Here is a 16,232-nt window from a genome sequence, read left to right as displayed (position 1 = left end):
AATCTCTTTTCGACTCACTGATGTAGAGAGACGGGTTGTTTTCCTGACCCGCGACGATTAGGTAAATCTGTTGATGTGTGAAGAAGCAACATGACTTGTGACGAGTGCTGCTTGTGGTCACAGCGGTAAACACACTCTGCAGCCTGCAGTTCAGTGTGTCTGCCTGTTTCATCTAAAAACACGTTGAAGGAAATAAACATTTTAAAGGTTTAATCTCATTGCGACGACAATTACTGCTGCATGTATTTACTGATGCACTTTGGATGTAATGAATGAAATGCAGCGGAGGAAAATGAAACTTCGAGTGTCCGTCTTCACAGTAAATCATCTGTTGAGTGTTTGATGGTTATTTATTTGTGCTTTACAACGTTAACGCCGTGAAACAATGAGAAAATAATTTCTTCCTCTCATTCACAGCACCACTGTTATGTCTCCTTCTTCTAATGTTACCGCTCGCCCTCAGGATCTCTCTGTCTTTTTTTTTTACCCATCTACCCACTCTCCCCCAAAGAAACTAAAACAAACAGAACAAACAAAAAAACAGCACATTCTTGATCACTGATAATAGCAGCCACATCCACACTTTAACTAGGTAAAAAGCAGTTTCTCATTAAAAGGTATAGATGAAAAAACAGGTAAAAAACAAAGGGTAGATATATGCAGCAAAATTGTTTACATCACAAATCCAACATTAGTCCTTACCATGAAGAAATGTCAGTAAAGGGTCCCAGATCTTATCAAACACATCCTCTGTCTTCATTATAAAATCTCAGTCTCTCCAGATGTAAAGTGTTGCCATTTCTCCCAACCACAAGCCATAGGTGGGTACATAGTCCATCTTCCATACTCTCAAGATGACTTTGTTTTTTGCAATCACCATTCCAAACAAACAGCAGTTTTTTCATACTTATTGACAAATGATAAGCGTTCAGCAGCTCCAAGGATGCTCTCTCTCTCTGTCTTTTCTTCAATGAGTCTGGAAGCCGACAGCAGAGCCTAACTTTACTTTCAGTGGAATCAAACAAAGACAAATGCTCTCCCCTCGTCCTAAAATGGTCCTAAATCAATACTATAGTACTTCCTTATTTATGAATTAAGCGGTGAACGAGTTGAAGACGCTGTGTGTGTGTGTGTTTTACCAATCAGTGACGGTCATCCCAAAAGTTCTGGTACTTTCAGAAAGTACTACCCCCTGACCAGGGCCTTTTCGGTGGTAAAAGGGCCCTATAAAATGCCCCCAGAACTTAATTTAGACCCTGGTCCCTGCTATTGAAACGCAATGAGTTCCTCAAAAGGTTCTGGGGTAAAGTTCCTGCGGTGGAAACAGGCCTTTTGTGTTGAATACTGAAGAGGAGGGACGACCGAAGCAGTTATCCAGGGGTACTGATACTCACTACAAACACCCAGTAAACTGTTTTCTTTATGATGGTGCCTCCTGAGCTTTTATTAATTAACAATATCCATCAGGAAATGTTGTGATTATTAGACTGAGGCCCACGGAGGAGCAGGTTGAAGTATAGACTCGGATGATTACCTGGCTGTGTGTTTTCTGCTTATTGCTGTGATAAGTTTCCTCTTCGGTCAGAGCTTTATTAAACACACTGAGGACGGCGTTCCTGTTGAAATGTATTGTGCTCCCTAAGGAAAATAAAAACTACTAGCTCATAAACTTTATCTGAGAACATGCTCATTTTTGGTTAGGGATGCAGCAATCTGACTTTTTCAGTTCCGATACCGATAGCGATACCCGGGCTTTGGGTATTGCCCGACACAGAGTATAGTGTTTAATTAATAAGCTGTATGCCTCACTGTGTGGAAGTGAATGGGATCATTCTTTTATGTGTGAGAAAACATCAGGCTTGACTTAAACATCGCTTTCCTAACTGCGTAAAACAAAGTGTAACAAATAAATACATAGATATACATTTACTGAATTGTTATTTATTATTAAAATAATAAATCGTACACAAGTAACTTGGTAAAAAAAAGTCAAGTGTAAACCTTTTTAATGCAGCAATAAATTGGTCAAAACTTTAACAGGAATTTAAATTACAGTATATAATGTATATAGAATATAAACATAGAATAGAATTGAATAGATCCACCCCATTGTCACCGATACCTAATCCAACTGTATCAGTGCATCATTACAGAGGAACAGCTTGTAATATAACAGTTGAGCAAGCAAGGCGTCTATCAGTATCCATGGCGACAGCTGTTTCCTGTAAATGGTGGAGAGTGGCGAGTGAGTGCATCCCGCCGTTTATCTGTCAGAAGACAGAGAGCCTTCCACAGCAGTGCACCGTGATGTGTTCACTGCCATCCTGTCAAGTGAAGTCAGCGAAGGCGCTGGGCTCCGAGGGGATAAAATGCGTTATGAGATTAGATTTAAGAACCAAATTGTTTCCATGGAAACGAAACTTATTACCTATCTCAAAGTATTATTCTAAAAGGTTCATTATGATACTGATGTTGGCAGTTTGTGCAGTGCATGTGGAGGTGCTGCTGCTTTACGGAGTATAATAGCAGATGGTCGGTAGTAACATTTTCCCTTTATGAGCTGCTAATATTCACATCAAACCCTCAACTGAGGATCATCACACCGAGCATCCAGCATGGGCAGTGCCATCTTTACAATAACAACTCCATCTCTGTGTTCCTCTCCCAGGTTCTCCTGCCCTAGCTGGTGAGCACTCAGGCAGCCTACAGCAGGAGTCGCCAGCCACGATGAGGAGCTACGACAACTACCTGCCAGTCTCTGGCGAAGAGAAGAACCTGGATGAGGACTATGTCGACACCAAGCCCAAGGAGTCCATAGTAAGACACTCCATCCGTGATATCATTTCAGTGCTGCTGGGTTATAGTGAGTGTGTGGTGTAAAGCAATGACTGAGGGCAGTGAGAGGTTTTACCAATCGATTAAAACATTTAATCGCAATTAATCACGAGATTGCCCATAGTTAATCGTGATTAATCACAAATTAATCACATTTTTTATCTGCTCAAAATGTACCTTAAAGGGAGATTTGTCAAGTATTTAATAGTCTTATCAACATGGGAGTGGACAAATATGCTGCTTTATGCAAATGTATGTATATATTTATTATTGGAAATCAATTAACACAAAACAATGACAGATATTGTGCAGAAATATGCTCGAATCATAACACGTCAAACTGCAGCCCAACAGGCATCAACAGCTGTCAGTGTGTCAGTGTGCTGACTTGCCCCAAACTGCATGTGATTATCATATATATGTAGCATATTATTGAGATTCTGACAGTCTTCATCAGATCACTCCGACATTAACAACCACTGACATGGAGCTGTCTAGTGCTGCTTTAAAGGACCACAATGGTGGTTTTGTGTATTTGAGCCCATTAACTAAATTGCTTATACTTTACATTATTGCCGTACCATTGTGGTATAGACAGACTTTTTACCTTCAGACAGTCGGTGGTTTCAGTTCATTTCATTACAAAGAATCGATGTGATGGATTGTATATTTGCAGCAATGCCTGCAAGTTGATTTAGACCACTTACTGAAATGAACAGAAACCAATCCAAACTCTCTGAACTGTCTTCTGAACATCGATGTGAAAATCTGAGATGTTTAGACTTACTGATCTGTTTGGACTAGGGCTGTCAATCTATTAAAATAGTTAAGCAAATCGTACCTTAAAGGGAGATTTGTCAAGTTTGTCAAATCATAACATGGCAAACTGCAGCCCAACAGGCAACAACAGCTGTCAGTGTGTCAGTGTGCTGACTTGACTATGACTTGCCCCAAAACTGCATGTGATTATCATAAAGTGGGCATGTCTGTAAAGGGGAGACTCATGGGTACCAATAGAACCCATTTACATTCACATATCTTGAGGTCAGAGGTCAATGGATTCCTTAGGTTTTCCTAGTTTCATATGATGCCAGTATCTTCACTGTAGCTTTAAAACTGAGCCTGCTACAACCTTAAAATCACAATTTGTGTGGCGTTAAAACGATTTTGCATTAAGACGTTATTATCGCGTTAACTTTGACAGCCCTAGTTCAAAGTGAAATATCATTATTCATGTCCATTATGCCCCTTTTAGAGAGTTTATCTCAAGAAGGCTTGTTAATGGAAGGATTTCTGCTGGTAACGTTCTGTTGTGGCGGGCCGCCCGCACGGCAAAATCCTTACCGCCACCACAAAAAAAATCAACTGGATATAACTTCAGTTCTATGAGTACGAGAGGAGAGGAAGAGGGAGTTAGACGGCGCCTGGACATGGGCCAGAGATGTGACTGATGACCAGATTATCATAGTTTATGAAAATGCAGCGCATTGAGGGGACAGACATTTCATACACCAGACGTATATGAACATTCAACCCACTTTGGACCTGTTCATATGACTCAGCCACCACTCTGTTAATCCCTGTTAGGAGGAGAAGCTAGTCCAGTCAGTGTAGTTCATAACTTCTGTCTGGATTCAGTAGGACACTTGAAAACATTCCTCAATGTATTGGAGTCTGCATGACCCCTCCAATATTGCCTCCACAGCAACTCACAACCCTCTCGCTCCACAGGAAACACTGGCAGCTACTGTAGGTTAGACATTGGGTCTCCCAACTATGGTTCAGAGCTGAAGTTCTGATGGTACGTGTCCACGGGGTTGTTTTTTATTGCGAGGAATCGCCTCGCTTTCCAGCTTTGGACGCTTGATGAGCTGCCACTAGACACAAGGCACCTGATTGGATTAACGCTTTCCCTCGTGGGCTGCTGCTCCCGGCTTTCAAACCGGAAACAGTATGGCGGCTCGATTGGAAACTTCCTACTCTTATATCACGAAAATAGTTCACCGAAATGTGCTTCTATGTATGTAGCTTTTCATAGTATTAGCAGCTCATGAAGGTTCTATACAGTAATAATTGGGTCCCATGTGTAGAGCAGTAGGCGTTAAAGCTCCTACCATGAGAAATCAATTAATTTCCCTGCTCGGGACTGGTGGTCTTGTAAGAAGTGGTTAGTGTCCAACGGAGGCTGTTAAGACACATTTTAATTTAAATCTAGTGTCTGTGAGGGAGAAGTCTTCATTAAAATCATGTGGACACATACTCAGTGTGCTGATGCAACATTTACACACAACAAACTGTGTACCTGCTTACACAGCAATGCGGCAAACAATAACAACTGAATGATTTCCTGAAGAAAACTCCCATTGACAGCAATTGAGCACATGGCCAACATACAGGCTCGACCAATGTCCCCTGTGAGTTGTGAGTATGTTTTATGATCGGGTTCCACACAGTTAGGAAATAAGGGTTGCTCTGTGGCTCATGTATGTTGTGCACAATTCAGTTCTGCATGTGAGATTGCTGGTAAATGTTGTTCATAGACACAACGACCGGTGTGAACTACTCAAAGTAATGTGGTATGAGAGAATGGGCCCCTGGGCACGGACATGCCAAAGGCCCCACACCCTCTCCTACATACTGTAGGACCAAGACACGCCCTTTATAGTTGTTCAGCCTCTTTTTGTTGTAGTTTTGTGTCTCTTTGTGGTCATTACGCATCTCTCTGTGTTGTTTTGGTCTTTTTGCTGTTATTTTTTGTCTATGATTGTTTTGGCACTTTTTGTAGTAGTTTTAGTCTCCTTGTAGTTGTTTAGCCCCTTTTTGTAGTCATTTTGCATCTCTTTGCAGCTGTTTTGCATCTATTTGTAGTTGTTTTGCCCCTTTTTGTAGTTGTTCTGCATCTCTTTGTGTCCCTTTGCAGCTGTTTTGCATCTATTTGTAGTTGTTTTGCCCATTTTGTGGTCATTTTAGTATCTTTGTAGTACTTTAGTGACTCTTTGTAGTTGTTTTGCCCGTTTTTTTGATAGTCATTTTGCATCTTTGCAGCTGTTTTGCATCTCTTTTTAGTTGCGTTGGTCTCTTTGTAGTCATTTTATGTTTCTTTGTGGTCATTTTGCGTCTCTTCCTGGTTGGTAATTGTCTCTTTGAGTGACATTTTGTAGGTGAAGGCACTTTGGGTCCCTGGACCTGTGCCCGGTAGGCCCGTTCAGTAATCCATCCATGGGTGCACAAATCATTTCAAAGAGCCGGTAAACAACCATCAATAATTCCAATTCTCCTGCCTTGTTAGTTATATCTTTATTGCATTCATAAAATGAATGTGTTGACTCAATGTTTGTCTGTATGTATGGACAGTATTCTGCTCTGTATAATAACAGCAGCGATCTGGGCTGTAGCCAACTCTCTAGCTTTTGCGTTTGCTTTTACAATCACCCAGTGTCAAGGGGAACAGGAAGTTATTTGTTTTGCGTGTTAAATTACTAAAAATGCAACAGCAGCCCTTGAATACGGAGCTTGAGCAGCAGTGAGCAGTCTGTGAGGAGAGCGGCACTTAAAGTGCCACTCGAGCTGAAGGATATTCCTCCAGCTCAGCACCTCTCTTTAATCAGGCACCATTTCCATTGTCACAACACCAGAGAATTATTTCACACTAGAGAAAAAATGTCTAAATGGAATGAGACTGTTCATTACACCTCACAGTATATGTGTGTGGGGGGGGGGTGGTTTTAGAGCTTTAAAACAGTTATCCAATGTGTCCAAAGATAAATATAGTATGATAAGAAAAATTCACTTTCCAGCCAAACGGTTGGACTGATTTTGAAAATGTCCTCACATCGGTTTGCTTCGGCAAACCCAGAGAACACTTCCACCAAAGGAAATTTGAAATTTCCCCTGCGGGCACAAATGGGTTAATTGCAACTAAAATGTGTCAACATCGACTCATTATCTCGTCTCCTGTTCTTCATGTTTTTTCTTCAAGTCTGTTTGATCAGTATTCTTGGCCTTGAGGGCAGAAAAATTAAATTGCGTTGTCTCGACATAATGAGGTCTTAACTGAAGTGTGATTATCTTTTAGAACTTAAATATGAGCACAGCAATGCATAATTTGGTGTCTTGAGAAAATAAGATAATTCAGATTAACCAGTAAGAAAACTGTATTTTATCTGGAAATAACAAGGTAATTAAATCATGATCATTTCAGTGCATATGAAATAGGGCTTCAGAGGTCATTTGCATAATTGATTAACACATTTGGTCACTGGTGCAAGACACTAATTATGTTGTAGGGATTAGGCTCAGAGGAAGTTTTGGTCCCAAATGTACTTCTGCTTTGCAGCAAAATGAAAGCTGCTTTGTCTTTTCCTCTAGTGGGATGAAGTATTTTAAGGGGTCGGTTTCTCACTTATTTAGCTTTGGAAATACTTTCAACTGAAGAAATAGTCACTATGAAAACTATTCACATTGAAGTCTGTGGATTATCCAGAGTAATAATGACACTGTTTATGGGCAGCTGTTCCATTAAATTTAGTGTTTTTTAAAGGTTCTCCCGTACGATATCCAGAGCATTAATATAGTAGCAACAATTATTTGTTATGTAAAGCTTCTCTGTGCTTTGTTGACACCTTTTAGTGCATGTGAGTGTGCCCTGCTGGCTAGCTCACGTCCGCCGCTCTGTACTTCTCTCATATGGCGGTTACAGCTGATAACGGCGTCTCAAATGACGGCGTTGTTGCGGAAGCGTAGCGCCCAACCTCCAGTTCCCCCCCAGGCTAACACTGTTAGCACTGTTAGCTACGTGCAAGCCCCCAGGAAGAGTGCCAATTTTCGTAGTGGCCAAACGGCGGTACTACAACTTCCATGTCCGTCACGTGACAAAGACTTTTTCCCATAGACTTACATTGGGAAAGAGACATCTGTAACTCAGCGGTAATTTTTTTTGAGGTGAATCAACTTCCCAGTATGAACACTTGAATAGCTCTTATTTAAATCATTATGTCCTAAAAGTTGTAAAACGCACTAATAAGTGAATCAAGAGTTATTTCCGTTCCTCCATTCATGTGAATGAGACCCAGACCGAGGCTGGAGCGACGGCTGGGAGGCGGAGTTAGCAAGCCGTGACAACACCGTGATGGTTGTGACCCCCCATGTGACCGAGCGGACGCTACTGCGCCTGCTCCATGTGCCCAATGGATGCAGAAAATTGCCGGAAGATCCGGGTACTCATCCACTGGGAAGTCGACCAATTTGGCTTCATGCTCCGCTAAGCAACTTTCATAGGAATGAATGGGGCCCCGCCTCCAACGCTGTATCCAGTTCTCTTTATACATCCATGGCTACGAGCCGCTGGTTCAGCCGTTGCCATGTTGAGAGCCATGCGGAGGCAATAGAAATGCCCACAATCTCGCACTTAGCACCTTTCATCTTGTGAGCACCACCATTGTGCTGTAGTGTACAGATATCCCAAAACCTGGACAAATTAAACCAAAATTATCTGCATGTGTTGACACCATTAGAGGTTAATAAGAAAGTGTGTTGTTTTTTCTGTAATTTTGGTGAACCGACCCTTTAAGTCACCATTGTGTTTTGCCTATCTGTGCTTGGCAGTTTGTTGAAGTTAAAATTGTGATTTGAATATGCAAAAACTGAGTGTTCCTGCTTCTACATGCAGCTTACTGCTGCTGCTGTGAAAAACATTATTGACTTGAAAACTGCTGGGTTGTCTCAGCGCTGAGCTTATTATGGCTCAGAGATGTGCGCGTGCGTGTGTGTGTTTGTGTGGGTGGGTGGGTGGCTGCGTGCACGTGGAAGCCCAGAGGAGAGGAGAGCCTCATTTCCCGGTGGCTTAGTGAGAAAAGAGTTCCTATTGGTGAATGATGCATACACCACCACATCCTCATGCGCCCTCTGAGAAGCGACATCTGACCTTTGCAGCTATGACTACGTCCTGTTGAGAGAGAGCTGAAGATGTGTGTGTGTGTGGTGGGGTTTAGGCTCTATATACAGTATAGCCTACACACATATTCACACATAGGAGCACACACTGTTCTGTCCAGTGTGTTGGTTGCTGTAAAGAGGAAAAGCTGCGGTCATATCAGCGCAGTGTGTAAATATTAGTTTTCTGTTTCACTGTTGATCTACGACCATAAAAGCAATTCACCTTCATTCAGCCCGCGTTTATGACTCTTTTAATGACAGCCGACTGTCTTATCATCAACATCTATTGCCATGGAATTGTCTCTCTATCACTATGTAAACATCAGTGTTGGATATTAGCTGCTTTTAAAACTATCACAAATTCCCATACAGCATGTGCTTTCTTCCGCCTTCCATATCTCTCTCAATGTTACATACTGCTTATACTCTCATTGGACACATTTATTAGATACGTGTTGATTTATGACAGATATTCGATTCCTTTAATAGATTATTAATAGTTTTTTGTCCACTTGGGGGCAGCAGAACAAACTGTAAACAGATTGATATCACTGAAAAAATGGTATTTGTGTCCACCTGATGAATGCAAATCCAATATTCACTCGTCTTTTAGCTCCGTTTTTGGTCTCCACCAACTCCTGAGAAAAGAGATCTGGCTCTTTTGCTGCTAAATACTCCATTACGTTCACTAGCTAGATATTAACTTTGTCTGTCCGCTGTTTGGTGCTGGGCAGGCAGGCAGTGTACATTAGGGTTTTAATCTGGCTGTCAAAGTTAACGCGATAATAACGCGTTAACGCATGTTTTAACGCCACTAATTTGACACAACTTGCGATTTTTAGGTTGTAGCGGGCTCAGTTTTAAAGCTAAAGTGAAGATACTTGTATCATATGAAACTAGAAAAACTAAGGAAGTCATTGGTACCAACTATGTCATAGTAGCTTGTCACGAAGGAGGATAAATAACGCTCCAAACCTTTCTCCAAATTTTAGCGAGGAAAAACTGGCATGGCCATTTTCAGAAGGGTCCCTTGACCTCTGACCTCAAGATATGTGAATAAAAATGGGTTCTATGGGTACCCACGAGTCTCCCCTTTACAGACATGCCCACTTTATGATAATCACATGCAGTTTGGGGCAAGTCATAGTCAAGTCAGCACACTGACACACTGACAGCTGTGGCTGAAAACAGGCATCTGAGAGCAATAAAACAGAAGCAAAGCAGTGAAGTTTCAGCTTTTAAAACCAAAACAATGAGCTTAAAGATGCTACATCTTCACTAACAACAGACTCCTTTTACATTACATGCAGTCATTTAAAGCAGTTTTAAGTACTCACCACATACACAGCACATGGCGGCTTTATTATATGTTGCAGAACCCACAGACTGTATCTAAGATGCAACATGCTGAACTAAGATAGTGAACATGTTCTCCAAATGACCTCCAAAACATCATATCTATTTCTACATTTACTTCCTCATAACTGCTCAAACAAACAAACTTTAGACCTTAACTTATAAGCTTTTTTCAATTTGGTTTACTTTCCAAATGGACCTACTAGCATGGCTGTAAACTCTTGTTTAATTTTGTTTAGACACAAAATTATATCGTAGGCTATATGTAGCTCATGTTTAATTTTTAGATTTATGGGTTTAGATAAGACCACAACTGTTTATACTCTATTTTTATGTCTATGCTCTATTTTTCCCCTTGTTGTGTCCTTCTATGTTTTGGTGCCACAGTGACATAATTTCTCCCAAAAGCATCGTAAAATCTCATGTAATGTAATCAAAACAGAGATTTATCTGTTAGAGTTTATACAGTGTGATAAACAGCTAGCCTTTTGTGTTGCATGTCAACTTGCCGGGGGGTCAGTTGGAAGCAGCTGAGGATGCTGTGTGTGTGTTTGACCGATGTGTGCCTCGTGGTTCTGTCAGATGGGCCTGCAGAAGTTACCATAACCTCAGCCAGCATGCACACACACACATGCGCAGGATTACAAGCACAAATAGCCTGGAGTTTAGTTCATCAAGTGGCAGGATACTACTCAGCTTTAATCAGATGGATAAGACTCGACAAGGTCAGACAGACAGAGGTTGCTTTTTTTTTTTTAGAATGACACTAGATCACATCAGAAAATAAATCTGGAAAATAAAAATACATCAATGCTGGTTGTACTCCAGTGTGTTGTAGTAGTGAACTGAGAATAATGAATGTAGTCGAATATCCGTATTTCAGGTCATTTTCTACAGTGATGTTTTGTAGGGTGTAGTGGTCTTATAATCGACATCCTGCTGCAGCTGTTTTCAGTGTAATAGTGGTCGAGTACAGAACGCTCTGTGCTTGTTGAGCCTGTACTTGACATAACATCTAGAACGCCACATTCAGTACACCAGCCACCAAAAGGAAAGGAAAGAAAGTGTGAAAATCTGCAATAAATTGGGAGAAATACGTGAGAATTGTGACCCCGGGAGGAAACCGGGAGAGGGCGATGAAAAATGGGATGTAAACATGTACAAAAATACAAGTATGCACCTAAAAATAAGCATAATAGGTCCCCTTTAAAAAAACAGCTTACGAGTAAATGAAAGGGTGGGTTTTTATTTACGAGAAAAGGCTCAGCAAACATGATTATGAAATAAAAATGACCCTAAAAGATGTCAAAGAAACAGAACTGAACTCAAACTACAGCAAACTGATCTACAACAGAACGGAGTGATGTAATTGTCCTCAACAAAGACAAAACTGACGTAATTGATGACACGAGGGGAAAATATATTCTGGCTGCAAACCATTAAGAGACACGAGGGGTGGACAAAACACAACATATGAACTACAAACAAACACTAAGCCTCAATGCAAAATCAAACTGTGCTGGTGGTTTAATTGTGTGAAATTCGCCTGCAACTGAACATAAACCTAATTTAGCAAAAAGGTCAAATTAAAGTGACAGTGACCGTGAATGGAAGTGACATCACCGAGTGTTTGTAGGCTGGTGTGGCCGTGGTGCAGGCGTCACACAAACTTAACTCAAACAGGAATGAATAGTTCATTTATTGGGGACTGTTTTCCGCGGCGGATTAATCCACATTTGGTGCTGTAGTGAGTATTTGTGGCAGCAGGGCGGTGTGTGTGGGATTGAGTCAAAATAAACGACATTGTATGCGTTTGTGGTAATGAAGGAGCATGTCATGCACAGTGTGGCTCATTGATGCATTTTAAGCTCTCTGGCACAAAGGAAGAAGCTGGCCCACACTAAAAGATTTTGAAAATGTGAGAGAGCCCACACATAACGACACGTTACGTCAAATTTAACAGTTTTGTTCCTAAAGTGTGTGGAGAGCAACAATTTGGTCAAAACAGTACACCACCCACTAAAAGATTCATTCATGAACAACTCTCGTGATCAAACGTGACTTTAGAAGAATTGGAGATCGTTTTTGCACGAAGGACAGATGGATGAAGTCATGGAGACACGTTGAATAAACACTCGTGTTGTTGCCACAAGCCAACAAGTTGGTCCTCCATTTCTGAGCTCCACCTTATTACTACTTTATGCTTCACGTTTTGCATTAGCTCATGCATTAGCCATGGCCACCATGACTTCAGCGGTTGTCCTTCCTTCTTCAGTCAGCTTCTTTGGCTATCGTTCCTTCCTATGTGACTGCGTCATCGTCTGTCCTCGGGGGTTCCCACACACAACAGTAGATCCGATCGTAAATATTGAACATGTTTAATATTTACGATTTGAGATCTGTGCGGCCAGGATGGACTTCCGAGCCGATCGGGGGATGTAAAAAACTCTTAGCATACCTCACACCACAGGAACATCTGGAGAGATAATCTTTAGAACCATCAAAAATCGAAGCTTTGCTGACGACTGTCGGGAGGAGGGAATCCTCCTCCCGACGGTTTGATTCTCGTGTAGTGTGTGCCCAGCATAACTGTAGACATAGGATGAAGACGTGGGTATACTGCAAGATTAAATCTTCAACTACCTGGCTTATGGTTTCTTAGTCTCTAGGCGCAACATGCATTACCGAGTAAAATGCAAAAGATGTGTATTAAATTATGAGGTGACATTCGTGCAGGGTTACTGCCTGTCAATATATTGTAGGGCTTTCTAATCCACAGTGGTATGAGGAAAACAAGACCTTTCATTTAATGCAGTTGGGAATTGCAAAACATAAATAGACACCACAAGTCGCATATCACTCTGCAGACACTGCTTGCTATGTAAGTTAAATATTTCATGATTCAGCTGAAGAAGCACATGTTTGTTGCATGTCGAACAAGGTCTTGGGCACTATGTTGTCTCTGCTGAATATCTCTGGGGACAGTAAATGGTGCTACATTGAAGTGTGAAAGCATACGGTGCCCAGGAGTACATTCGTCCAGTGAACCATAAGGTAAATATACTGCAGAGAGTGAATAGCATGAAGTCCTGTTGCAACCATCAACTATGTGATCTACTTCCTCCCCTCTCTACGCAGTGCTCTTACTCTTTTTTTCTCCCAGATATTTCCACAACTACTGGCCACTTTATCATCATATTTGTTTTTTAGACATTCTTGGTTCTCTTCTTCTTGATTTTGGTCCAACCCAGTGTTCATACTTGCCAACCCTGAAACATTAAACAAAGGGAGGATTTGAAAACCAAAGTGGTCGGTCTGGGTGTCCTCCCACAGACAAATTTGAGTTTCAGAGACTTTGTTTCCTGCATTGTGGTGACTTTAAAAGAGTGAAAATACCAAAATGATAAGTACACTGCAACAGCATTTTTATGTTAACTGTTGATTTTACCTATAACTCCCAGGTTAAACTGAATAATTCGCCTCTCTGGTGTGAACTTGGCGTGTGAATCTCTGGTATAAACTAATATTAATCAGGTTTTATTTATTTTTGCTCCTGCTTGAGTATTTCTTTCTTTTAGTTCTCTCCATTTCTTTCTCCTTCTCTCACTCACTGAAGGTCCTTTTCCAGACACAACGACCACTGCGCTTTGAAACCTATTATTTCCAGTGGCTTGCGCCATGACGGCTTTTCACTGCATCAAGCAAAGCCCAACTTTGGGCGCTGCACGCTGTGGCGATCGCAGCTTAAACATGAGCTCAAACTGCGCTGTGTCGCAAGCAAAGACTGCTCTCTGCCGCCGGGAAACGACAGTTGGTGTAGCTCTATTGTCGTCCGGGTAGAAACAGTAGGGATTATACACACTGTTCAGTTCCAGAAACAGACTAAGATAACTAAAAGGGGGAAAAAAGTGTTAAAATTGGACATAAATCGGGGGAGAAATACGAGAGAATTGTGACCCTGGGAGGAAACCGGGAGAAGGCGATGATAAACGGGAGTTTCCTGGGAAAATCGGGAGGGTTGGCAAATATGCCAGTGTTTCCTTCAGTAAATGAAATGGTTTTGGGTTGCTTTATGCATCTGCTTTAACCTATATGGAAGCTCAGTGGCATCAAAAGGTGTTCAGATGACTTTACCAAGTTCTACATATGTCTGTGTGTTTTGGGGTTTTCCCAGTAAACGACAATGGTTCTGTCATAATCGTAATATATCTGAAGGGAGCAGGTCACCAACAGGTTTCTAGACAATGTTTCCCAAGATAAAGTTCCCACACACAACTGCCTAAAAAGTAATAGTGTTTCCTGCTTCACATTGTATGTGTGTGTGTGTGTGAGAGTTCAAGGAAGTTATACTTGCAAGATGCAGGATTGCTCTCAAAGTGCATTCCTTTGAGGGTGACTGCTGGCATAGTGATCGCCAAGAATGATTGCATTTGACAGAAAAGTCCCTATCTGCAAAATCTGAATAAAACGGACCCATCTCACCACATCCAGTAAAAACACTGGAGAGATTGTTGAGCTTGTAGTATTTTGTCAACATTATCCTTATTTTTAAGAATTAAAGCCTCAGTAGGCAGAACGTTTTTGGTCTGATTGGAGACGGGTCTGATTGCAGCATTCACGGCCACATGATCATTGGATCACAGGAACGTGCCCTTTTTTTGCCCAACTTTATTGACTGCTGTATTGTCTGTATTGTCCTGTGGTTCGCAGTCACTGTTTCGCAGAAGTAGAGAAAGAGTCAATATTGGCCCAGAGAAGTGGGATTGGATTTCCACCTGCAAAATAACCAGGAATACTGTTTTATTTTATTTTTTTTTAATATATTTATTATATATACTTTATTTGTCCCCTTTTTTTCGAGATTGTTTTCGTAAATGTAATTTACAGTTCGTAATTACAATAGTTTATAAACCGATTTTTTAAGTAGTTGAGCTTAGAAACAAACACAATAAGTACACTAGAGAAAACAACAACATCAGCATTCAAAATTGAAATAAATTTGAAAAAAATTAATAGAATAAAATAAAAAAATAAAAAATAAAAATTTATAAAAATAATACAAAGAGAAAAAAGTAATAATAATAATAATGATAATAATAAAGTAACGGAATACTGTTTTAAATATACAGAAAAATATGGAAATATTGTACTGTAGCTGTTAAACACTGTAAAAAGTTGCTCTTAATATATAGCGCACTTTATGATGCGTTTGATTCAACAAGATCCCAGGTGCTCCCAGATCAGCTGGGAGAGGTGCTCCAACATGTGTGTGTGTGTGTATAATGTATGTTCCCCACCAATCAAGATTTCTAATTAAAGTTAAAATATTAAATTAACTTCCGTCTCATGTAAACATTAATCTTAGATATTTCTCGATTTTTTTCATATTTATAAAATGTGAAAACAAATTTTGATTACGATAATTGTCAAGTTTCGAAAATCCTAAAAATATTATTTAAATTATCTTGTGCACAATTTATTTATTTTTTGCACAGAAATGCATTAGATGTCTCAATAGATGGACAAAAAGGACACCAAGTACAGCAGAAGAAAAAGTGGGCGTTCCCACTCGAGCCAATCATATGTTTTATATATATATATGTATATATATATATATATGTTTTATTTTGTCAATAATATTTGCTCCATTTCTACCCACTGCAGCTTTAAGAGATGTTTCTATACATATACAGTCGGCTAATCTATGATATCTTTTCTTGCTTCCAGCCAATGAAAAATCTTTATGCGGACGACGGCTCACCTCTGAATACACATCTATACCCATACTTCTCTGATGGGCGGCGTAGGGTGGATTACGTGCTGGCATACCAGATCCAAAAGCCCAACAGCGTCCGGCCCCATTCCACCAAGTTTGGCGAGGCCAACTTCATCCGGCGGCTTCGGCGCAGCATGAGCATGAGAAGCAGCCGCGCCCCGCTGCAGCCGAAGGAAGACCCCGAGATCGCCGCCCAGAACTATCGGGGTGACCACCAGGAGGATGACAAGCGCTTCAGGCGGGAGGATTTTGAGGAAAACCTCCTGGAGACGGGGCTGGAGCTGGAGAGGGATGAAGGGGTGAGAGCTGAATGTGTTTTTAGTCCTTTTTA

The 16,232-nt window shown here is 40.9% G+C and overlaps 1 protein-coding gene across 4 annotated transcripts in view; it reads left to right on the top strand.

Annotated features, from left to right (window-relative positions):
- LOC119502507 (anoctamin-1-like) overlaps positions 1–16,232 on the top strand; it is an 80,948-nt gene that overhangs the window by 15,713 nt on the left and 49,003 nt on the right. For all 4 annotated transcript variants that reach the window (XM_037793550.1, XM_037793559.1, XM_037793577.1 and 1 more), the window contains 2 exons: positions 2,669–2,817; positions 15,853–16,200. In XM_037793550.1, coding sequence (XP_037649478.1) covers positions 2,669–2,817; positions 15,853–16,200 — 497 coding nt within the window. The remainder of the gene's footprint in view (positions 1–2,668; positions 2,818–15,852; positions 16,201–16,232) is intronic.

The sequence above is a fragment of the Sebastes umbrosus genome, chromosome 2 (genome assembly GCF_015220745.1).
Source record: "Sebastes umbrosus isolate fSebUmb1 chromosome 2, fSebUmb1.pri, whole genome shotgun sequence".
Lineage (NCBI taxonomy): Eukaryota > Metazoa > Chordata > Actinopteri > Perciformes > Sebastidae > Sebastes > Sebastes umbrosus.
The sequence above is the reverse complement of the archived record's forward strand: the minus strand, read 5'-3'. Positions and strand labels throughout refer to the sequence as shown.